The sequence below is a fragment of the Heptranchias perlo genome, chromosome 3, assembly GCF_035084215.1.
Source record: "Heptranchias perlo isolate sHepPer1 chromosome 3, sHepPer1.hap1, whole genome shotgun sequence".
Lineage (NCBI taxonomy): Eukaryota > Metazoa > Chordata > Chondrichthyes > Hexanchiformes > Hexanchidae > Heptranchias > Heptranchias perlo.
Window position 1 is genome coordinate 93,467,483 of NC_090327.1, and position 25,101 is coordinate 93,492,583.

The 25,101-nt window shown below is 42.7% G+C and overlaps 1 protein-coding gene across 1 annotated transcript in view; it reads right to left on the reverse strand.

Annotated features, from left to right (window-relative positions):
• Positions 1 to 25,101, reverse strand: part of LOC137317410 (eukaryotic translation initiation factor 3 subunit H) — a 160,282-nt gene that overhangs the window by 118,969 nt on the left and 16,212 nt on the right. The window contains exon 2 of the mRNA XM_067980763.1: positions 4,770 to 4,926. Coding sequence (XP_067836864.1) covers positions 4,770 to 4,926 — 157 coding nt within the window. The remainder of the gene's footprint in view (positions 1 to 4,769; positions 4,927 to 25,101) is intronic.

A 25,101-nucleotide genomic window follows, 5' to 3' on the forward strand; every position in this document is an offset into this window, starting at 1 on the left:
AGCCTGCCGCCCTTACCCGGTCTGGCCTATATGTGACTCCAGACCCACAGCAATGTGGTTGATTCTTAACTGCCCTCTGAAATCTCGCTACGACAGACCCACCAGAGGTGGCGGTACAGTGATATACAGTCAGGAGGGACCCCATGAAATCTCATGGCATCAGGTCAAACATGGGCAAGGAAACCTCCTGCTGATTACCACCTACCGTCCTCCCTCAGCTGATGAATCAGTCCTCCTCCATGTTGAACACCACTTGGAGGAAGCACTGAGGGTAGCAAGGGCACAAAATGTACTCTGGGTGGGGGACTTCAATGTCCATCACCAAGAGTGGCTCGGTAGCACCACTACTGACCGAGCTGGCCGAGTCCTGAAGGACATAGCTGCTAGACTGGGCCTGCGGCAGGTGGTGAGCGAACCAACACGAGGGAAAAACTTACTTGACCTCGTCCTCACCAATCTACCTGTCGCAAATGCATCTGTCCATGACAGTATTGGTAGGAGTGACCACCGCACAGTCCTCGTGGAGATGAAATCCCGTCTTCGCACTGAGGACACCATCCAACGTGTTGTGTGGCACTATCACCGTGCTAAATGGGATAGATTCAGAACAGATCTAGCAGCTCAAAACTGGGCATCCATGAGGTGCTGTGGGCCAGCAGCAGCAGAATTGTATTCCAGCACAATCTGTAACCTCATGGCCCGGCATATTCCTCACTCTACCATTACCAACAAGCCAGGGGATCAACCCTGGTTCAATGAGGAGTGTAGAAGAGCATGCCAGGAGCAGCACCAGGCGTACCTAAAAATGAGGTGCCAACCTGGTGAAGCTACAACTCAGGACTACATGCATGCTAAACAGCTGAAGCAACATGCTATAGACAGAGCTAAGCGATTCCACAACCAACGGATCAGATCAAAGCTCTGCAGTCCTGCCACATCCAGTCGTGAATGGTGGTGGACAATTAAACAACTAACGGGAGGAGGAGGCTCTGCAAACATCCCCATTCTCAATGATGGCGGAGTCCAGCACGTGAGTGCAAAAGACAAGGCTGAAGCATTTGCAACCATCTTCAGCCAGAAGTGCCGAGTGGATATCCCCACCATCACGGAAGCCAGTCTTCAGCCAATTCGATTCACTCCACGTGATATCAAGAAACGGCCGAGTGCACTGGATACAGCAAAGGCTATGGGCCCCGACAACATCCCAGCTGTAGTGCTGAAGACTTGTGCTCCAGAACTAGCTGCGCCTCTAGCCAAGCTGTTCCAGCACAGCTACAACACTGGCATCCAACCGACAATGTGGAAAATTGCCCAGGTATGTCCTGTCCACAAAAAGCAGGACAAATCCAATCCGGCCAATTACCGCCCCATCAGTCTACTCTCAATCATCAGCAAAGTGATGGAAGGTGTCGTCGACAGTGCTATCAAGCGGCACTTACTCACCAATAACCTGCTCACCGATGCTCAGTTTGGGTTCCGCCAGGACCACTTGGCTCCAGACCTCATTACAGCCTTGGTCCAAACATGGACAAAAGAGCTGAATTCCAGAGGTGAGGTGAGAGTGACTGCCCTTGACATCAAGGCAGCATTTGACCGAGTGTGGCACCAAGGAGCCCTAGTAAAATTGAAGTCAATGGGAATCAGGGGGAAAACTCTCCATTGGCTGGAGTCATACCTAGCACAAAGGAAGATGGCAGTGGTTGTTGGAGGCCAAGCATCTCAGCCCCAGGGCATTGCTGCAGGAGTTCCTCAGGGCAGTGTCCTAGGCCCAACCATCTTCAGCTGCTTCATCAATGACCTTCCCTCCATCATAAGGTCAGAAATGGGGATGTTCGCTGATGACTGCACAGTGTTCAGTTCCATTCGCAACCCCTCAGATAATGAAGCAGTCCGAGCCCGCATGCAGCAAGACCTGGACAACATCCAGGCTTGGGCTGATAAGTGGCAAGTAACATTCGCGACAGATAAGTGCCAGGAAATGACCATCTCCAACAAGAGAGAGTCTAACCACCTCCGCTTGACATTCAACGGCATTACCATCGCCGAATCCCCCACCATCAACATCCTGGGGGTCACCATTGACCAGAAACTTAACTGGACCAGCCATATAAATACTGTGGCTACGAGAGCAGGTCAGAGGCTGGGTGTTCTGCGGCGAGTGACTCACCTCCTGACTCCCCAAAGTATTTCCACCATCTACAAGGCACAAGTCAGGAGTGTGATGGAATACTCTCCACTTGCCTGGATGAGTGCAGCTCCAACAACACTCAAGAAGCTCGACACCATCCAAGATAAAGCAGCCCGCTTGATTGGCACCCCATCCACCACCTTAAACATTCACTCCCTTCACCACCGGCGCACTGTGGCTGCAGTGTGCACCATCCACATGATGCACTGCAGCAACTCGCCAAGGCTTCTTCGACAGCACCTCCCAAACCCGCGACCTCTACCACCTAGAAGGACAAGGGCAGCAGGCGCATAGGAACAACACCACCTGCACGTTCCCCTCCAAGTCACACACCATCCCGACTTGGAAATATATCGCCGTTCCTTCATTGTCGCTGGGTCAAAATCCTGGAACTCCCTACCTAACAGCACTGTGGGAGAACAGTCACCACACGGACTGCAGCGGTTCAAGAAGGCGGCTCACCACCACCTTCTCAAGGGCAATTAGGGATGGGCAATAAATGCCGGCCTTGCCAGCGACGCCCACATCCCGTGAACGAATAAAAAAAAATTTTTTTTAAATTATAATTCACAATGAAATCATTTTGAGCCAACATTTGATGGTTCAATTCATTGTGCAGAATTACAAAATTAATTCCACTTAGAAAAATTCCTGATCAGTAAATATTTCCATTAAACTATTCCCAAATGAAATATTAAAACCACTTATAGCTCTATTGCGCTCTCTGAAAACTGCATACATTACCAATTTTTTTAAGCTCAAATTGCGCGCAAAGTATCCTGCTGCTAGCTAGCTGCTCCAGCTCCACACATTTTTTTTGCAAATAAGTACCAGCTTGGCTCAGTCGTAGCACTCTCGCCTCAGAATCAAAAAGCTGTGGCTTCAAGCTCCACTCCAGATTCGAGCAAATAATCTAGGCTGAAATTTCATTGCAATACTAACAGATTGCTGCATTGTCAGAGTGCCATCTTTTGGATGAGATGTTAAACCAAGTCTGCTTGTTCAGGTGGACGTAAAAGTATTTGAAGAAGAGTTCCTCCAGTGTCCTGGCCAACGTTTATCGCTCAACCAACACCACCAAAAAAGATTAACTGATTATTTATCCCACTGTTGTTTTTGAGACCCTGCTGTGTGCAAATTGGCACTCTGGAATGTCCTGAGATAAATGAATATAAATGCAGATCTTTCTTTCTTGCAGCTTATTAAAATACTATAATGGGATTTTATCTTGAAGGTGGAACTCTTCTTCTTTCTTCATTATCACCCCTCTTCTTTTTCTCCACCACAGCATCCCCACCCAAAGGGATAGGCAATCAACTCCCAAGCCTCTGTGTATCTCTGCAGCAGGGCGTTAAGAAGGAACACCAGAGTCACCTCAAAAGGTTCACCGTTCATTTTCTCTTCCCTGTAAAAAGCTTCTGACTGTACAAATGAAATCAGCAGATCAATGTGCATTCGACCACAGATGAAAACCTACGTTCTATGACTCTGTGGCGTGGGACTTAGCTGCTCTATTGCTTTGTGTTACTGTGCAACAAGAAAAAACTAGACACAAACCACTTAACTGTGCCCTGTAAACTTTGCTACGTATTCTCATTAACATTAAATCCTGTTAAAACAAAACAAGCATAGCAAGATAATGAAACAGATACTCTCAAATTCATCATCTTAGTTGACTTTGATTTCAGATAAATGGGTGTCAAGTAATTGAGCGCTATGGGTCCATGAATTAGCTGTTTTAAGTGCCAATTCAAAACTAAACACATTGACAAAGTGGTGATACAACAAATTCTTGATTACTTCATTAAAACCGTTTCAGTTTTTAGCAAAGAGTCAATAAAGTATATTGTAGCACTGATTAGACAGTAACTACTGTGAGTACGGAGCTGACTCAATTAACAAATTCACTGCCAAAGAGGACATTGGCACAAAGTGATTTCAACTGAAATTTGTGGTTCCAAGCTGCAATGGTATTTTTGGATGTAGAAAGTGAATTAATCACGCTGTTGGAATGGATGCATGAAATAAGTTCAATGCTCAGATCACCTTCATTTGTATTGCAAGCAGGATTCACGGTTCCCATCATTTTTTGGTATATGTATGTGCATGTGTGTATTTGTGGACGTGTGTACACACTCGTGCGTTGGTGGGGGCAGAACTGGATAGAGAGAATGAATTACCTCACCAGTGAATTCACAGTGTGAGAGAAAAGGTTTGAGTAACTAGAAATTATTCAAAGCCCAATTTTCAATTCTGAAAATTAATGAGCTTTTAGTTTCCAATCAGCATTTAGCCACTAGCAGCCGTTACACCAATGAACATGATGACTGTTTAAACAGTGCCATCAAGTGGTGCAAGCACAAAGTTCAGTGATAATAAAAGTACAGTATGTTACAATTCAGAAAACTTTTTCCCCTGAATTGACTGGAAGTCTATACTGTGCAATAAAACACACTTAAATTTAAGCTGGCATTCGAACACTAACTGTAGGATATGAACCAAGATATTCACAGAGCTGTACAATAATGTACCAGTTAAAATAAAATTTAAATTTTCAAAGGCAGCACCATCCACAACATACCTTCATCAAAGTCAGCATCCTCTTCTGTATGTTGAGGGAAAGGGAAACAGTTGGTAATTTCAAGACGATCATCCACCACAAGTCCCAGAAGAACTCCTTGGACCACTTCATTGCCCTGACCCTCCTCCTGGAAATGTTTGATGATCTTTAGCACAACCTACAATACAAACAATATGTTTGGTGACATGCCAAGTGAAAACTCATTATTCAAGCATGTTGAATCCAATATACAAATATATGTGAATAACTGCACCAGATCAAGAGGGAAGGGCAGGAAATGATGGGGGGAAAAGGAGAGTGGACAGGGGTTTGGGTTGGGGGAACAAAGGCAGGGAAACTATCTCAGCAGTTGGTGGGAGGGGGGTGGAAACACCAAACTCTCTCAGGAGAGCTAGATAGAACTAATCTCCTCTTCCCTTCTGCTTGGCTGATTTTCCTTCTGAATGGGAGCAGGGTGTTGTTAACTCGTGTTTCCCTCTGGAGTTTCAGATTTCCATTTTGGGAGGGGGCGCGGTGGGGGGGGGGCTCCTGTTTCTGTAAGTTGGCTTGACTGTTCTGCTCAGTGAGGGGGGGATGAAAGTCTCAGCTCCCCTTCCCGTCTGCAGACTGGGATTTTCTTCTCACGAGTGGGGGTTCCATTCCCGTTTGAAAACCTGAATTACATCGAGTAGGGGCGGGGGTTACTACTAAATCCCTCCTGAAGGCCTGGGTGAGGGGGAGGGGTGGTCTCCTCATCTACGAGCCCACTATTCCTTCCCTTTATGTTCTCAAGGCCCAGCTTTTAAATCTTATTTGGGCGGATGGTTAGGTCAGTTTCAGGGCTACAGGCCAGATTATTATTCTCACAGGCAGGGTGAGGGGTCTGGAGCTCTGTCAACGTTACGGAAGGCCAAAGTTCAGTCTCAGCATCGGGGGGGGGATTAGAACTACATTAGTGCTCCAGTGAGAAGGGAAAGACCAGTCACAGCGAAAGGGCCATGTGCCCAACAATCATATTATACAGCAGACTGGAAGGTGATTCTGGTCATTGTGCTGTTTTCTCTAACATTGGGTTGGGGGATTTTACAGATTAGTAAATAGTACAATCAACATGGCGCGATAAAAACAGACCTCTGGCTGAGGAGAGAGGCGTTCCGAAGAGGCTATTTTCAAGGATCAGGAAAGAACATAAGCAGGCTGGAGGTAGATGTGGGATGAACATTTTGCTCATCTGCTTTGATTCCAACATTTCACATTGAAATATAGCTTGTGAGCATTATCGTTGTGACTAAAATACTGTAGAGCCATCCAGAAGCCAGGATACAGAATTCAATGAAGACTCTCATCTGTCAGATTGCTGTGTCAGCTCCTGCTTTCAATCTAACACTACATGACATATTTAACATGGGAAAAGCCTATCACAGTGCTTCCTACATGCATCTAAATTTTGACATTTTAAAATGGATCTTGACTTAGACAGAGGCTGACAAAAATTTTCAATGCATTCTGGAACAGAATGTTGAGACCCACTTAGCACTTCATATTACACGCACAAGCATATATTATAAATCATCTTACATCAACGTGTACTTGATTTTAATACATATATTTAAAAAAATCATGCACACAGTAGTGTTTTTTTTGTGAACGACATCAGTTTTTATGATGCCTATAGCACAAAGATCCAGATAGGCTTGTGATATGCTGTATTGCAGAAAATGTTTCTCCCATTATAAATCATATGCTTACCATTGTTTGCAGCATGCCCACCTTATGAATAACTGCAACTATCTGTTTTATAGCTATACAGAAAAGCATCATGGGAACTGATTTAGCACCCCTAAAATTAAGGTCCAGGCTGATTTTATTGATGTACAGCAATAGTTAATTACACTAATAGCAAGGAAATACAGCACTGAAACAGCAAAGAACAATCCAGTTGGGATGCATCCTAGGTGACTGAGGGAAGTCAGGGTGGAAATTGCTGACGCTCTGGCCACAATCTTCCAATCCCCCTTAGATATGGGGACGGTGCCAGAGGACTGGAGGATTGCAAATGTTACATCCACATTCAAAAAAGGGGAGAGGGATAAACCCGGCAAATACAGGCCAGTCAGCCTAACGTTGATGGTGGAGCAAATTTGAGACAATAATCCGGAACAAAATTAATTGGCACAAGGAAAAATATGGGCTAATAAGAACATAACATAAGAAATTGGAGCAGGAGTAGGCCATACAGCCCCTCGAGCTTCCTCCGCCATTTAATAAGATCATGACTGATATCCTACTGTAACTCCACTTTCCCGCCCTATCCTCATATCCCTTGATTCCCTCAGTATCCAAAAATCTCTCTATCTCAGTCCTGAATAAACTCATTGACTGAGCTGCCACAGCCCTCTGGAGTAGAGAATTTCAAAGATTCACAACTCTCTGAGTGAAGAAATGTTTCCCTATCTCAGTCCTGAATGGCCAACCCCTTATCTTGATACTATAACCCTATTCGATGCTCTCCAGCCAAGCGAAACAGCCTCTCAGCATCTACCCTGTCAAGCCCAAGAATTTTATACATTTTAATGAAATCACCTCTCATTCTTCTAGACTCCAGAGAATATAGGCCCATTGTACTTAATCCCTCCTCATAGGACAACCCTCTCATCCCAGGAATCAATCTAGTGATCCTTTGTTGCACCACCTCTAAGGCCAGTATACCCTTCCTTAGGCAAGGAGGAAAAAAACTGTACACAGTACTCCAGGTATGATCTCACCAGAGCCCTATATAATTGCAGCAAGATCTCCTTACTCTTATACTCCAACCCCCTTGCAATAAAGGCCAACATACCATTTGCCTTCCTAATCACTTGCTGTATCCACATGTTGACTTTGAGATTCATCTACAAGGGCACCCAAATCCTTCTGACTACCAACATTTCTTAGTCTCTTACCTTTTAAAAAATATTCTGCTTTTCTAGTCTTCCTACCAAATTGGATAATTTCACATTTCCCCATGTTATTTTTCTTTTATTCACTCATGCGATGTGGACATCGCTAGCAAGGCCAGCATTTATTGCCCATCACTAATTGCCGTTAAAAAAGTGATGGGCCGCCTCCTTGAACTGTGTTGCTAGGTAGGGAGTTCCAGGATTTTGACCCAGTGACGATGAGGGAACGGTGATATATTTCCAAGTCAGGATGGTGTGTGACTTGGAAGGGAACATGCAGTGGTGGTGTTCCCATGCGCTTGCAGCCCTTATCCTTCTAGGTGGTAGAGATCGCGGGTTTGGGAGGTGCAGTCGAAGAAGCCTTGCCGAGTTGCTGCAGTGCATCCTGTAGATGGTACGCACCGCAGTCACAGTGCGCCGGTGGTGGAGGGAGTGAATGTTTAAGGTGGTGGATGGGGTGCCAATCAAGCGGGCTGCTTTGTCCTGGATGGTGTCGAGCTTCGAGTGTTGTTGGAGCTGCACTCGTCCAGGCAAGTAGAGAGTATTCCATCACACTCCTAACTTCTGCCTTGTAGATGGTGCAAAGGCTTTGGGGAGTCAGGAGATGAGTCACTTGCCGCAGGATACACAGCCCCTAACCTGCTTTTGTAGCCAAAGTATTTATGTGGCTGGTCCAGTTAAGTTTCTGGTCAATGGTGACTCCCAGGATGTCGATGGTGGGAGATTCAGCGACGGTAATACCATTGAATGTCAAGGGGAGGTGGTTAGACCCTTTCTAGTTGGAGATGGTCATTGCCTGGCGTGAATGTTACTTGCCACTTATCAGCCCCTCAGGATATTATCCAGGTCTTGCTGCATGCGGGCACGGGCCGCTTCATTATCTGAGGGGTTGCGAATGGAACTGAACACTGTGCAATCATCAGCAAACATCCCCACTTCTGACCTTATGATGGAGGGAAAGTCATTGATGAAGCAGCTGAAGATGGTTGGGCCTAGGACACTGCCCTGAGGAACTCTTGCAGCGATGTCCTAGGGCTGAGATGATTGGCCTCCAACAACCACTACCATCTTCCTCTGTGCCAGGTATGACTTCAGCCACTGGAGAGTTTTCCCCCGATTTCCATTGACTTCAATTTTACTGATGCCACAATCAGTCCAATACTGCCTTGATGTCAAGGGCAGTCACTCTCACCTCACCTCTGAAATTCAGCTCTTTTGTCCATGTTTGGACCAAGGCTATGATGAGGTCTGAAGCAGAGTGGTCCTGGCGGAATCCAAACTGAGCATCGGTGAGCAGGTTATTGGTGAGTAAGGGCCGCTTGATAGCACTGTTGATGACACCTTCCATCACTTTGCTGATGATTGAGAGTAGACTGATGGGACGGTAATTGGCCAGATTGGATTGGTCCTGCTTTTTGTGGACAGGACATACCTGGGCAATTTTCCACTTTGTCAGATAGATGCCAGTGTTGTAGCTGTACTGGAACAGCTTGGCTAGAGGCGCGGCTGGTGCTGGTGCACAAGTCTTCAGCACTACATCTGGAATGTTGTCGGGGCCCATAGCCTTGCTGTGTCCAGTGCACTCAGCCGTTTCTTGATATCATGTTGAGTGAATCGAATTGGCTGAAGACTGGCTTCTGTGATGGTGGAGATCTCAGGAGGAAGGATCGTCCACTCGGCACTTCTGGCCAAAGATGGTTGCAAACGCTTCAGCCTTTGCTGATGCTTCATCTGCCACCTCCTCGCCCACTCACTTAACAAGTCTATAACCCTTACAGCCTCTTTGCATCCTCCCCACAGCTTACTTTCCCACCTAGCTTTGTATCATCAGCAAACTTGGATACATTACATTCGACCCCCTCATCTAAGTCATTGATATAGATTGTAAACTGCTGAGGCCCCAGCACTGATCCTTGCGGCACCCCAATAGTTACAACCTGCCAACCTGAAAATGACATTTATTCCAGCTGTTTTCTGTCCGTTAACCAATCCTCAATCCCTGCTAATATATTACCCCCAATCCAATGAGCCCTAATCTTGTGTAACAACCTCTTTTGTGGCACCTTGTCGAACGCCTTTTGAAAATCCAAATATACTACATCCATTGGTTCCCCCTTATCTACCCTGCTAATTACAAAATCAAAAAAACTCTTAATGGATTTGTCAAACACAATTACCCATTCATAAAACCCTGTTGACTCTGCCTAATCATATTATGATTTTCTAAGTGCCCTATTACTCCATCCTTAATAATAAATTCTAGCATTCTCCCTACTACTGATGTCAAGCTAACTAGCCTATAGTACCCTAGTTTCTCTCTCCCTCCTTTCTTGAGTAGCGGGGTTATATTTGCTACCTTCCAATCCACTGGGACCGATCTAGAATCTAACGAATTCTGGAAGATCAAAACCAATGCATCCACTATCTCTGCAGCCACTTCTTTTAAAACCCTAGGATGTAGGCCATCAGATCCAGGGGATTTGTTGGCTTTTGGTCCCATTAATTTCACCAATACTTTTTCTTTACTAATCTTAATTGCTTTAAGTTCCTCACTCTTATTAGACCCTTGGTTCCCTACTATTTCCGGTATGTTTTTTGTGTCTTCTACTGTGAAGACAGATACAAAACATTTGTTTAACATCTGTCATTTCCTTATTCCCCATTATAATTTCTCCTGTCTCTGCCTCCAAGGGACCCAACATTTACTTTCGCTAATCTCTTCCCCTCTTACAATTTGTTTTTATATCTCTTCCTAGTTTACTCTCATATTCAATTTTCTCCCTCTATCAATTTCTTGGTCATCCTTTGCTGATTTCTAAAACCATCCCAATGCTCAGGTTTACTACTCTTTTTAGGAACACTAAGCCTCTTCTTTTAATCTAATACTATCCTTAACTTCTCTAGTTAGCCACAGTTGGATCACTTTTCACGTGGAGTTTTTATTCCTTGAGGGAATGTATATTCATTGAGAATTATGAATTATTTGTTTAAAATGTTCGCCATTGCTAATCTACCATCATATCTTTTAATCTAATTTCCCAACCTACATTGCCAACTAGCCCCTCATACCTACGTAATTGGCTTAGGTATAATAAATGGAAGTCAGCACAGACTTATTAAAGGAAAATCATGTTTGACTAACTTGATTGAGTTCTTTGATGAAGTAATGGAGAGGGTTAATGAGGATAGTGCAGCTGATGATGTGTATATGGACTTTCAAAGGACAACTGATAAAGTACCACATTATAGATTTGTTAGCAAAATTAAAGCCCATGGGATTAAAGGGACAGTGACAGCATGGATACAAAATTGGCAACGGGACAGAAAGCAGAGAGTAATGGCAAATGGTTGTTTATCAGTGGTGTCCTCCATTTAGGACCATTTGCAGATGACATGAAATTCAGAAATGTAGTAAACAATGTGGAGGATAACAACAGATTTCAGGAGGACATAAACAGATTGATGGAATGGGCAGACACATGGCAGATAAAATTTAATGCAGGGAAGTGTGAAGTGATGCATTTTGGTAGGAAGAATGAGCAGAGGCAATATAAACTAAATGGTACATTTTTAAAGAGGGTGCAGGAACAAAGAGACCTGGGGGTGCTCATCTACAAATCTTTGAAGGTGGCAGGACAAGTTGAGAAGGCTGTTAAAAAAGCATGTGGGATCCTGGGCTTTATTATTAAAGGCATAGAGTACAAAAGCAAGGACGTTATGCTAAACCTTTTACAAAACACTGGTTAGGCCTCAGCTGGAGTACTGAGTTCAATTCTGGGCACCACACTTTAAGAAGGATGTCAAGGCCTTAGAGAGGCTGCAGAAGAGATTTACTAGAATGGCACCAGGAACGAGGGACTTCAGTTATGTGGAGAGACTGGAGTTGTTCTCCTTAGAGCAGAGAAGGCTAAGGGGAGATTTGATAGAGGTGCTCAAAATCATGAACAGTTTTGACAGAGTAAATAAGGAGGAACTGTTTCCAGTGGCAGAAGGGTCAGTAGCCAGAGGAAACAGATTTAAGGTGATTTAAAGAGCCAGAGGTGACAAGAGACTAATTAGATAGCTCTTTCAAAGAGCCGGCACGGGCACAATGTGCTAAATGGCCTCCTCCTGTCATGTACCTACTATGATACTATGTCCCAGAGGTGAAAGACCAGTGCCTAACCTACTGCGGCACCCAGTTTTCCAAACTCTCCATTTTTAAATTAAGTCATAATTTTAAAAATCAACTGGCAGACAATGACCCCCAGCAAGTTAAAATACAATATTTTAAGTGCTGTATAAAAACAAAGTTGAAGGAACATTAACATCCTGCTCTGGGGAGAAGGGGCCTGCGAACAATTGGCACTTACTAGAATGGCACCAGGGACAGTTTTGACAGAGTAAATAAGGAGGAACTGTTTCCAGTGGCAGAAGGGTCAGTAGCCAGAGGAAACAGATTTAAGATAATTTAAAATAAATTTTAAGTTAAGTTGCTAGTTTCTACATGTAATTTTAGTTGTTTGGTTTTAGTTATGCAGTCACTAATTTCAGTTGTAATTAATCAAAATTATTTTTAAAATTAATTTTCATTATCTTTATAATTAATGAAAACATCATTGCTGTTTTCGTTATGAAGATTTGTTTTAATTATTCTTTCCCCATTAACAATTATAGTCATGGTTATAGTTAATGAAAATGTGGTTGCTGCATGAAGTATGCCAGGTACAATCAAATCAACCACTCAAGCCTATAAGTAAACATGATCACTCTTCCAAGAATGGGAAAGCAATAGCTGGTAATATATACTGAATAAGTACTTTTCCAATAACATATAATTAACTTCCTATATGTTTCCATCAATTTCAGGGCAGTATCAACTCACTATATTGCTGCAATTGGTCTTCATGATGCAACTCACCAGAAAATTAACATTACTTTTAAAGATTGACGAATGGCAATGAGACCAGATTTTAACATTTTACTTAATAGGAAAAGGAAAGTCCAGGAGCAACAGTTATGGACAGCAAGCAATAATTAGGCAGCTACTTAATATCAGCTTTGAAAATAATCAAATTTATTTAGGGTTTTCCCATTGAGGCAAATCTGCTGTCCACTCACTCAGTAAAACAGCAGAGCAGATACACTCGAAGGGTATCGCTTGAAGCACCTCCACTTTCCAACATGTTAAGTATGTTTTCAGACCAATACTGCGCAAACTGTCTCTTCAATCTTCAACACATTTCAACAGCAATGGAAATTATGGATATGAAAAGCAAAACGCAAGTCTGCATATACAATAACTGACCTGAATTGCACTTTACAAAACTGTAAACATTCAAGTCCTGATGATTTTGAGAATACATCTAGTCGCTTATGCCTTCTGAAACCCTTCACTACATTACACTTTTGCAAGACAATTTAGCCTACCTATTATTTTTAATTATGCCCTGTACTTTGAACGACATTTTTCTGGTTGGTTGGTTTGGGGGCGGGGGTATTTTCCGTTAAATAGAAGCCAATTGATCATATATTAGCAGCAACCTATGAAAATAAAATGTTGCCCTTTATTTTTCTACATTTATGTGCCTGACTGAGCAAGCTGATTTTAAGAGATCCACAGTCCTCTGAGCAGCAGCTGTGGTTTTGTTAGGCATGGCATACATGCAGTTTTTGAAAGGTTCAGATGCATGCAAGTCATGCAGAATTTTTTTTTATTTTGCCCCACTTGACCACAAAGATCAGCACTTACACATTGCATACAAACTAATACAGAATAATGGAGTTAGACGAATTACACTGAAATCTGGGCAACACAGGTGGGATGCATAGAAGTTGATCACTGTTAAGGAAGGGTGTTTTCACCTGGGCTCTTTTTAAAAATGAAAAATAATTTTTCTACAATCATACATCTTTTACAAAGTTCAGTATTAAGCCTAAAATGCCAATGGGAAAGTTGCAAACAACTGTCCTTTGAGACCTCATGACATCAGTAACATCACCCATGTAACATCCTCTAAGGGCACCCTCTCTCAGCTGAAGGGCCAGCTCCTTTCCTCATTATTGCAGGCTGGTTAAGGCCCCGACTCCCCATAGAAAAGCCACATCAAGTCGACAGCACAGATCTATGCCGGTGTTTCCACATTCTTGCCGCGCTTTGGGTAAAGATGTTTCTCCTGAATTCCCTATTGGATTTATTAGTGGTCATCTTATATTTATGACCTCTAGTTTTGGACTCCCCAACAAGTAGAAACATTTTCTCTATGTCTACCCTATCAAACCCTTTCATTATCTTAAAGACCTCAATCAGATCACCCCTCATCCTTCTCTTTTCTAGAGAAAACAGCCCCAGCCTGTTCAGCCTTTCCTGATAAGTATATCCTCTCAGTTCTAGTATTATCCTTGTGAATCTTTTTTGCACCTTCTCCAATGCCTCTATATCCTTTTTATAATATGGAGACTAGAACTGTGTGCAGTACAAGTGTGGTCTAACCAAGGTTCCATACAAGTTCCATACAAATTTAGCATAATTTCTCTGATTTTCAATTCTATCCCTCTAGAAATGAACCCCAGTGCTTGATTTGCCTTTTAATGGCCTTATTAACCTGCGACGCCACTTTGCGATTTGTGTATCTGAACCCCGAGATCCGTTTGCTCCTCTACCCCATTTAGATTATCCAAGCAGTACATGGCCTCCTTATTCTTCCTATCAAAATGCACTACCTCACACTTATCTACATTGAAATTAATTTGCCAATTACACACCCATTCTGCAAATTTATTAATGTCTTCATGAAATTTGATGCATTCTTCCTTTGTATTAACTACATCCCCCAAATTGGTGTCGTCTGCAAATTTTGAACTTGTACTTCCAATTCCCAAATCCAAATCATTAATGTAAATTGTGAACAACAGTGGGCCCAGCACCGATCCCTGTGGAACACCACTTCCTACCTTTTGCCAGTCTGAGCAGCTATCTTTAACCCCTACACTCTGTTTTCTGTTTTGTAGCCAGCTTGCTCTCCATTCTGCTCTCTGTCCCCTGGCTCCACATGCTCTGACCTTAGTCATGAGTCTACCTTTTGAAAATCCAAATATATTACATCTACTACATTACCCTTGACTACTCTTTCTGTTACTTCTTCAAAGAATTCAATAAGGTTGGTCAAGCATGACGTTCCCTTCTGAAATCCGTGCTAAGACTACTCTATTATATTTTTGTTTTCTAGATGTTTTTCTATTACATCTTTGAGTAAAGATTCCATGATCTTTCCTACCACCCACCTTAAGTTAACTGGTCTATAGTCCCTGATTCTACCTCCCTTTTTAAATATAGAAATAACATTAGCTGTGTGCCAGTCCTCTGGTTCCAGTCCCTTTTTGCTGACTTCCATTGGCTCCTTGGGATGTTTTACTACATTAACACTATATAAATGCAAGTTGTTGTTGTAATAGCGCAAGTACAATTTTAACGACATGAGAATTGTGAATTACTGTCAATTAACCTCTTTGGCCCAGAAAGTGAACAATTAAAAGTGTGGAGTCTTATTCCTTCAGGTAGTGAACTGCTGTTGGAGATTTTTAAAATGTCAATTTTTTTTTCTTACTTTGCCTTTCTGTCTCTTTCCTCTCTCTCAATCCAAGCTTTCTCTATTTCTCTTTCTGTACCTGATTTGACATTGAAATCAACTACTCTAATTCTGCCTCCTTCTTAGTCCTTCCTCTGTTTATTTCTCAATCCTTAAATCTCATTGGTTAAGGAGATCCACTGTTGATCCACTGTTGACCAAGGTCCCAGGTGGTCTACTGCCCTCGCTGTGTGTTTTCAGCTCGCACTTACAGGGCAAAAAAAATTTTTGAGCTGAAGGGTGCAGGAACAAGTCTAACTAACAGGGCATGCCGTGAGATGCCCCGGCCCAGCAAATTCTGAGCCATAGTGACCTCCATTTCAGAACCCCAAGCCCATTTCACCTGCACAAGGTCACACGTGGCAAAAGCAGCTTCTTAGTTACTTTCAGATAATCCCCACCCCCCAAGACTCAGAACAAGGAAGTCTGGACCACTCAGGAAGGACTTTGAGAAAACTGAAGTGAAAGCAGAGCAATATTGGGCATGATTCCAATCCTGCTACAATATCCAGAGATGCCAGCAAACTAAAATTAAGCTTCCACCCTCTCAGTTGGCATGTGAGTCAGCCAATGAGAGCAAAAGGGTGGAGCAAATTGGAACCAAGAGTGCTCCTTGCATTCTGAGCTGATACGGCAGCAGTTTAAATTACCTCTGATTTTAGTTTGCTGGCTCTTGGTGAATGCAGCAGTGGGACTAGCAATGTTTGCTGCAATGCTGTCCATCAGGTTCATACAAGATCTAATGTCAGAGTGGGCAGGCAAACAGATTAAACCAGATGTTGCTGCTCAGGAAAAGCTCTTCGGGTGATATACTGTTAGACCATAGTCTACTAGATGAAATATTGAGCTCCAGGACATAGGTTAGGCACTATTGCAGGACCATCTTTCCCTCTCCGCTTTCCAGAGGGATCATTCCCTCGAACATTACCAGTCGACCTTCACTGGTACTTCCCCAGATGCAACACTTGTTCATTTACCTCTTTCCATACCGCTGCCCAGGGTCCAAAACATGCCTTCCATGTGAGACAGCAATACATGTACTTCCTCTACTCCAGTATGCTGTTCACAATGGGGTTTCCTCTAAAGATAGGAACAGGAGTTCAGCCCCTTGAGCCTGTTCCGCCATTCAATGTGATCATGGCTGATCTGTATCCAAACTCCATTTAACCATCTTGGCTCCATAATCCTTAATCCTTTAGCTAGCAAAAATCTATCAGTCTCAGATTTAAATGAATTAATTGAGGTAGCATCTACTGCTTTTTGTGGGAAGAGTTCCACACTTCTACCACCCTTTGCGTGAAGAAGTGTTTCCTAACTTCTCTCCTGAATGGCCTGGCTTTGATTTTACGGTTATGTCCCCTTGTCTTAGACTCCCCGCCAGTGGAAAAAGTTTTTCTCCAGCTACCCTATCAATTCCTTTCAAAATCTTAAAAAGTTCAATCAAATCACACCTTAATCTTCTATATTCCAGGGAATACAAGCCTAGTTTATGTAATCTCTCCTCATAATCTAACCCTTGGACCCCCGTTAACATTCTGGTGAATCTGCGCTGCACTCCTTCCACGGCCAATATATCCTTTCTAAGGTGTGGTGTCCAGAACTGTACACAGTGTTCCAGATGTGGTCTAACTGGGCTTTTGTACAGGGGCAGCAAAACTTCCTCCACTTTATATTCTTGCCCTCTAAATATAAAGGCTAACGTTCCATTAGCCTTTTTGATTATTTTTTGTACCTGACCACTACATTTTAGTGATCTGTGTACATGGACCCCTAAATCTCTTTGAACCTCCACTGTTTCCATTTAAAAAATATTGGATGACCGCTTTATGAATACTTCCAATGTAACCCACAAGAGTGTTCTTAACCTTCCTGTAGCTTGCCACTTCAACTGCTCCTCCTCCTATTCGCACTCTGACACATTTGTCTTTGGTCTTTTACATTGTTCCAACCAAGCTCAATTCAAGGTTTATCTCAACATTCTCCCAGGCACCTAGCACCCTTCTGGCAAAAACAATGAATTTCAAGTGTGGGAGCCCATTTTCTCAGAAGCAAGGGGTAATGGGAATTTGTAGTTGGGAGAGTTGTCCATCGACATCTGTAGGGAGGAAAGCACACTGTACTGCAGGTGTAGACCCTTCCTTAGAACACAGTTCTGGCAGGGGGGTCTGCACCCGAGTGTTTGCTTATCTTTTCTCTTTTTGTACGTTGGTGAGCTTATCTCCAGAATGGCTTAGTGAGTAACGGCCCTATCCAGTGTGGTACTGAGCCAAGTAGAGCCTTTACTCACCAAGCCATTAAGGAGATACGCTGTAACTAGCTTTTTGATTCTTTCATGAAGAATTGTGTGGTTGTTGTCTGTTAGGGTTGAGTTAAACAGAGAAATTGGAGAAAGTAAAACTCCCAGCCTAAACAATGCTTTTATTGTCTTTTTTTTAATTGAATGGTGAGGACTTGAGCAGTGCAGTTTGCTTAAGCTTGATTCAGTTTGAAGTTCCATGTGTGTAATCCTTATTCTGGAGCAGATGGTGAACTAAGCTAAAAGATAATGCAAAGGCTAGTCAAAGTATATTAACACCAGTAAATAGATGCTCTGTGTGATGGTGTAATAAAGAAGGAAAAGGTGGTGCACTACTTCTAAATCAGTGTTATGCAAATGCAACTATTTTCATAATTATCAATTCCATCAGAAAATTGACATTTTAGTTTCGACACGCAAATTAGAAATTTACTCACTGTTTTTCACTGTTCCCATTGTTGCTAAGGGGAAAACTATCCTAGAATTAGGTGATTCTGAAAATCTACAATTCAAGAGGAATATTTCCCCAGATGCATAAAATCCAGACACGAAAGGGATGGCATAGAAATGTAATTTGTAATTGTTTTCATTGGCTTAGAATTAAAACAACCAAAAGCAAAAAGTGAGGAGGTAAAAAACTGAAGAGAAGAACCTCCACCCACTCTATTTGATTTGTTTTGGTGGACTAAATTATGAGAGAATCTGAAACCATCAGAACATGAACCTCTGTGGTCTTTACACATTAATAGGTCTTAAAATTATACAGCAGATATAGCCAGGACTCACCTCCCGACTCCCCAAAGCCTTTCCACTATCTACAAGGCACAATTCAGGAGTGTGATAGAATACTTGACTGGATGAGTGCAACTCCAACAACACTCAAGAAGCTTGACACCATCCAGGACAAAGCAGCCCGCTTGATTGGTACCCCATCCACCACCCTAAACATTCACTCCCTTCACCACCGGCGCACTCTGGCTGCAGTGTGTACCATCCACAGGATGCACTACAACAATTCGCCAAGGCTTCCTCAACAGCACCTCCCAAGCCCGCGACCTTTACCTACTAGAAGGACAAGGGCAGCAGCCACATGGGAACAACACCATCTGCACGTTCCCCTCCAAGTCACACACCACTTGGAAATATATCGCCATTCCTTCATTGTCGCTGGGTCAAAATCCTGGAACTCCCTACCTAACAGCACTGTGGGAGAACCTTCACCACATGGACTGCAGCGGTTCAAGAAGGTGGCTCACCACCACCTTCTCAAGGGCAATTAGGGATGGGGAATAAATGCTGGCCTTGTCAGTGACCCCCACATCCCATGAACAAATAAATAAAATGTACAATAAATTTCTCAAATATGTATTATAGTATTTGCTGACGTTAACATCCAATATTGTCTATGTAGGCATTTTTCATTTAGACCTTACATAGAATTACATAAAATGCACAGCACAGAAACAGGCCATTCAGCCCAATAGGTCTGCACCGGTGTTTATGCTCCACGAGCTTCCTCCCACCCTACTTCATCTAACCCTATCGGCATATCCTTTTATTCCTTTCTCCCTCGTGTGTTTATCTAGCTTCCCCTTAAATGTATCTATGCTAGTCGCCTCAACTGCTCCTTGTGGTAGCGAGTTCCACATTCTAACCATTCTCTGGGTAAAGAAGTTTCTCCTGAATACCCTATTGGATTTGTTAGTGACTATTTTATATTTATGGCCTCTAGTCGTGGTCTCCTCCGCAAGTGGAAATATCTTCTCTACATCTACCCTATCAAACCCTTCCATAATCTTAAAGACTTCTATCAGGTCACCCCTCAGTCTTCTCTTTTCTAGAGAAAAGATTCCCAGTCTGCTCAATCTTCCCTGATAGCACTGGTATCATCCCAGTAAATCTTTTTTGCACCTTTTGTGCCTTTATGTCCTTTTTAAAATATGGAGACCAGAACTGTTCACAGTACTCTAGGTGTGGTCTAACCAAGGTTCTATACAAGTTTAACTTAACTTCTCTGCTTTTCAATTCTATCCCTCTAGAAATGAACCCCAGTTCTTGGTTGGCTTTTTTTTTTTAAATGGCCTCATCGACCTGCGCCACTGTGATGTGTATCTGTACCTCCAGATCCCTCTGCTCCTCTACCCCATTTAGAATATCCAAGCAGTATGTGGCCCCTTATTCTTCCTACCAAAATGTAATATCTACATTGAAATTCATTTGCCAATTACATGTCCACTCTGCAAGTTTATTAATATCTTCCTGTATTTTGTTGCAGTCCTCCTCGGTATTAACTATACCCCTCAATTTGTGTCGTCCGCAAATTTTGAAATTGTACTTCCGATTCCAAATCGTTTATGTGAATGGTGAACAACAATGGTCCCAGCACGATCCTTGTGGAACACCACTTCCCACCTGTTGCCAGTCTGAGTAACTTCCTTTAACCCCTACTCTGTTTTCTGTTTTGTAGCCAGCTTGCTATCCATTCTGCTACTTGTCCGCCGACTCCACATGCTCTAACCTTAGTTATGAGTTTGCTATGCAGTACCTTATTGGAGGCCTTTTGAAAATCCAAATATATTACATCTACTGCATTAGCCTTACCTACCCTTTCTGTTACTTCTTCCAAGAATTCAATAAGGTTGGTAAAGCATGACCTACCCTTTTGAAATCCGTGCTGGCTGTTCTTTATTATATTTTCGGTTGCTAGATGTTTTTCTATTACATCTTTGAGTAAGGGTTCCATTATCTTTCCTACCACCGACGTTAAGCTAATTGGTCCATAGTTCCCTGAACTGGTTCTATCTCCCTTTTTAAATACAGAATCACATTAGCTGCCTGCCAGTCCTCTGGCACTATTCCCTTTTCTAATGAATTTTTACATATATGTAGTAATTCCTCTACTATCCCTTCCCTAACTTCTTTCAATATGCACAGATGCAATCCATCCAGACCAAAGGTTTTATCCTCTCTTAAGTTTGATTAGTTTATCAACTATCTCCCCCTTTCTATCTTAAATGTCTTATATCTTTAATGATCTCTTCTTCTAATGTCATGCCCGCCATGTTAGTCTCCCTGGTAAATACTGAGGCAATGTAATTATTTAATATTTCTGCCATTTCACTGTCATTACCTGTGAGCTCATCATGTGTATCCTTTTGTGGCTCTATCCCTATATCCTGATTTTTCTTTTGTTATTTATGTGTCTGTAGAATACTTTACTATTTCTTTTTATATTCCTTGATAATTTAATTTCTCTTTGCCTTCCCAATTGTTTTTTTTTAAAACTTCTTTCCTAACCTTTTCGTATTCCCTTTTATCATCCTCTCCTTGGTAGTCTACGTACTTGGAGTATGCCTTTTTCTTTAGTTTCAATTTTGCCCTTAATACTTTATTCATCCATGGTGCATCATTACTGGCTAGTTTGTTCTTGCTTTTTAGTGGGATATATTTTTCCTGGACTCTACTGATCACCGTTTTAAATGTTGCTGAAATGGTTCTGTCAATGCTTTTCTATTTCTTTGTTTATCAGTAAATTTTTCAAGTTTATTTTCCCTAGTTCCATTCTCATCCCCTGAAAATCATTTTTTTTTCCAATTTATTACTTTGGACTTTGTCTTAATTACATCTTTCTCAATCTTTATCTTAAACCTTATTATGTTGTGGTCGCTATTGCCTAGATGTTCCCCTAGGCTTATTTCTCTTGTCTGTTCTGGTTCATTTCCCATTACTGGATCCAACAGTGTTTCCTCTCTTGCTGGGTAAGAAAGGAGCCCTGCACACATTGTAAAAGCTCCATTTCCCATACCCCTTTACCTACCTCTTCTTGCCAGTTTATTTGGGGATAGTTAAAAACTCCCATGATTATTATTCTATGTCCCTTACTCATTTCACCTATTTGCTTACATATTTCTCCTCCACCTCCTTTCCATTATTAGGTGGTCTGTAGTATACCCCTATTAGCCTGATCGATCCCTTATCTTTTATTTCAATCCATATGGATTCTGTTTCTAACCTTCTGATAGTTATGACCCTTTTTTCTACTGCCATTATATGATCTCTGATTAATATAGCTACTCCACCTCTAGAATCTGGATTTAAATTCAATGATGATCCCAATGTTTAACTACTAAATACAGATAGTGTCACACAAGTGAAGGACACAAGATAATTCAACAAAGCGAAATAACAATGCTTAAGCTTAGTTTTAGCATCCTTAGTGATTGACAAAAGTAGTACTGTCTTCAATAAAACATTCCTTGAAATTAGTGGTCTGTATTTCAATTGTTTATAGTTGGCCTGCAGAGCTCTATATAATTAAAAGATCCACTAAGTGGACACCCATCCTTCTAACTGACTATAGTCCATGTTGGGTAGGGACTTATGCAGGCTGGTTGCCTACCTGCTTACTTGCACTTGTGGCCTTAAGAGCACTGCACTGTGCTGCAGAAGGTATGGGTGAGATAGAAGTAATGTTTTGAAAAAAGTAATTGTTGAAATATTTTAAAGTAAACACTGACTGCTTGCCTCAAATTCATCCAAAAAACTCCACTAATTTTTCCTTTGGTTATCCCACCAAAATGCAACCTTTATTTAACCAAGTGCTCAAAACAGTTTAACTTACCAAACTAGAATGGCAGTTTATTTTTCCAAGTACCCTCGCTCCCATTTCCATCACTTTATGAAATCCCCACACTTGAAAACTGCAATGTTGTTTATTCTGAAAGGTCCACCACAAATCCATTACACTTCATAGACTAATTTCAAGAGATGATCTTAAAGGTCTCATTGTTGTGCATTTTTCTTAAATATTTTGCATGGATTATTATTTTTCAACTTCTAGAACTTTACATTTTCTAGCAAGGACAGCACTAATTGTATATACATAATTTAAATTCCTTATCTTGTCAGTTTAACCCTAAAACAAACTTTATATTGTTAAGAATCTCAATAGGCATTCATTTAATTATCACATCAGATTCCTAAGGCACATTATCATCCTCTTCTAGACTACAGTTAAGTCTGTTATAAAGAATACAATTTAAGCCAAGAGGTGTATAATATAGATAATTAAAACTACAATTATAACAGATGGTATGTTTCACCTACACTCCCTCATTCACTAAAAAGTATCCATCATAGTGCAAAACCTTTAAACTTAATCAGTGGTGAATGCAGTTCAGCACCAACAGCACAGCATTAGGTTATTATCCAGTCCAATACACCATCATTAACAGATGGTACATCACAGTACGTGTAAAGCCTTCCACAGTGCACCTGCTGTTCCCTTAGTACAGACCTGCTCGTACATTGTTTCTGCTCCAGAAGGAAAATCTATGAACACTGTGGTAGCAGATGGTGCTGCAACAAGATATTTCTAGAAGCTGAAAATTTAAGGTGATGCATTCCTTTAACAACAGTAAATTTGAAATAATTTAGTGATATAGCTAATATAATTCAACCAATTAGTGTATTGTCCTACAGAATTAAGTCCAAAATCCTAGCTCTGCCAAACATACGCAGCTGAGGTTTAAGAAGTTGGGGAAATGCAACAAAGTGATCAAGCAAAGACGCAAGAAGAAGCAGTACCAACAGCAGAAATGCAAACAAAAGATTGGGGGTAAATTTTAACATACCGGCAGGAGCTCAGCAGGGTGAAGGGAGGGCGGGGGGGGGGGGGTGTCAATGCACGCACAGGATACCCGGAAATTTTTTTGTGTGTTTTCTCGAGTGATCGCTACTCATTTGAAGGTCGTTAATGTGACTTCCAGGTTTCCAAGCTGCGCAGTGGGCGCACTGCGCTCCCGAATGATGTGCTGGGAGCTGGATTATTTAAAGGGACATTGCAACCATTTTGAGGGATTTGAGGGAGAAAGGAGGAATTGGGCCAAATGGAGCAACAAAGGATGAGGCCAGCACCCCAGTTCAGTGACTCTTCGCTGGAGTTACTACTAGCCGGTGTGAGGAGCAGGAGGGATACATCTAGGAGGAAGTGCCTCATCTCTGCCACCAAGAAGGCATGGCTCGAGGTGGCAGAGGTGGTGAGCTGCAGGACCACCATCTCAACGACATGGGTGCAATGCAGGAAGCACTTCAATGACCTAACCAGATCAGGAAATGTGAGTAGTTACTGATTCACCTACATCCTGTGGCGCTCATAGTCACCACCAGCCCCCTCCTCACTCTGTCTTGCCAAGCCTACTTCATCAGATCACTCCTCACACCCACTAAGTCTCATTATCAACTTACCTTCACTTTCTGTGCACTTCCTCACCTCCATTTGTGAGCCCACTACACCCACTCAATCCAATCCTAATGCAATGATATGAATCTGTCTGATACCCTCTGATGCATCTCTTTCATTGGCAGCCTCACCCAGAGCAATGCATCCATCGGGTGACCCCGTCACCCTCATTCACACATCTGTTCTTTCTCCCCTTGTAGGAGAAGAGCGCGCAAAATGCAAGGGAGAGGATGAGGACAAAAGGGGGGCCACCACAAATATTGCTCCTGACAGAGGCGGAGGCGAAGGAACTAAGCCGGATGCTCCAATGCCTAGCTAGCGGAGATGCTGAGATTGGCACAGCGCAAACGCCTGGTGACAGAACTTTAATATCCCTTATGCACATCATGAATTGATGTTATCAATAATTGATCTGTTGGACACCTCAGTATGCTAATCGCAACATAACTTCTGCAATGATTCTTAATATTGCTGTATGTTCTCTTCCAGGGCTTTCAGGGAATGCTGAAGCAGCAGATGACCTGGACAAGAGTGATTCCTCAGAGAAGCTCCACGCCTCTGAAGGCGCACCGTCACATCATATCGAGCCATGCAACAGCGCAGACACTCATATATCGCTGGGTCCTATTAGACAGTTAGTTGGGTTGTCACCTAGTAGCTCACCACTCACAAGTGAGCACGAGCAAACACTGGTGGCAGGGGCAGCTGTGGAGAGTCCGCATCGGGGGGAGGGCGCACACTTCTCTCCAAGCTCTGCTCAGCTAGATGCAGATGCTGAACCCCGGGGGCCATCGTTGAGAAGGAGAATGATAGAGGTACAGATGCACCTTTGGCTTAAACAGGCAGACAGATACTTTAGCAGTGGCCTTACAACACGTCACGGATGACCTCCAAGCTGTTGTCCAGCAGAGTGGTAGGAGTGATGTGGCTGTGGTCCTGGAGAGGGATGATGGTGAAAGAGGGCATGGAAGTGGAGACTCCAATCAAAGCGCTTCCACGACTCACCCGTTGCCCCCACCCCCCCCAAACCAGTACCCGCAATGCTGCCACCTCTCCCAATGGCAGAGTCTGTCCCTGCACAGGTGCAGGTGTACTCGTCTTTGGCGGGGCCCTCATGGGCTCCAAAATCCAGAGATCGTTGGTAGAGAGCATTTCAGCAGTCAGGGCAGGGACCTGAGCAATCTGCCACTACCTCTGCTGATGCCACAGGGGATGAACCATGTAGAAGCAGTCAGAAGAGGACGTCGAAGGTTTTGTAATCACCAAGGGT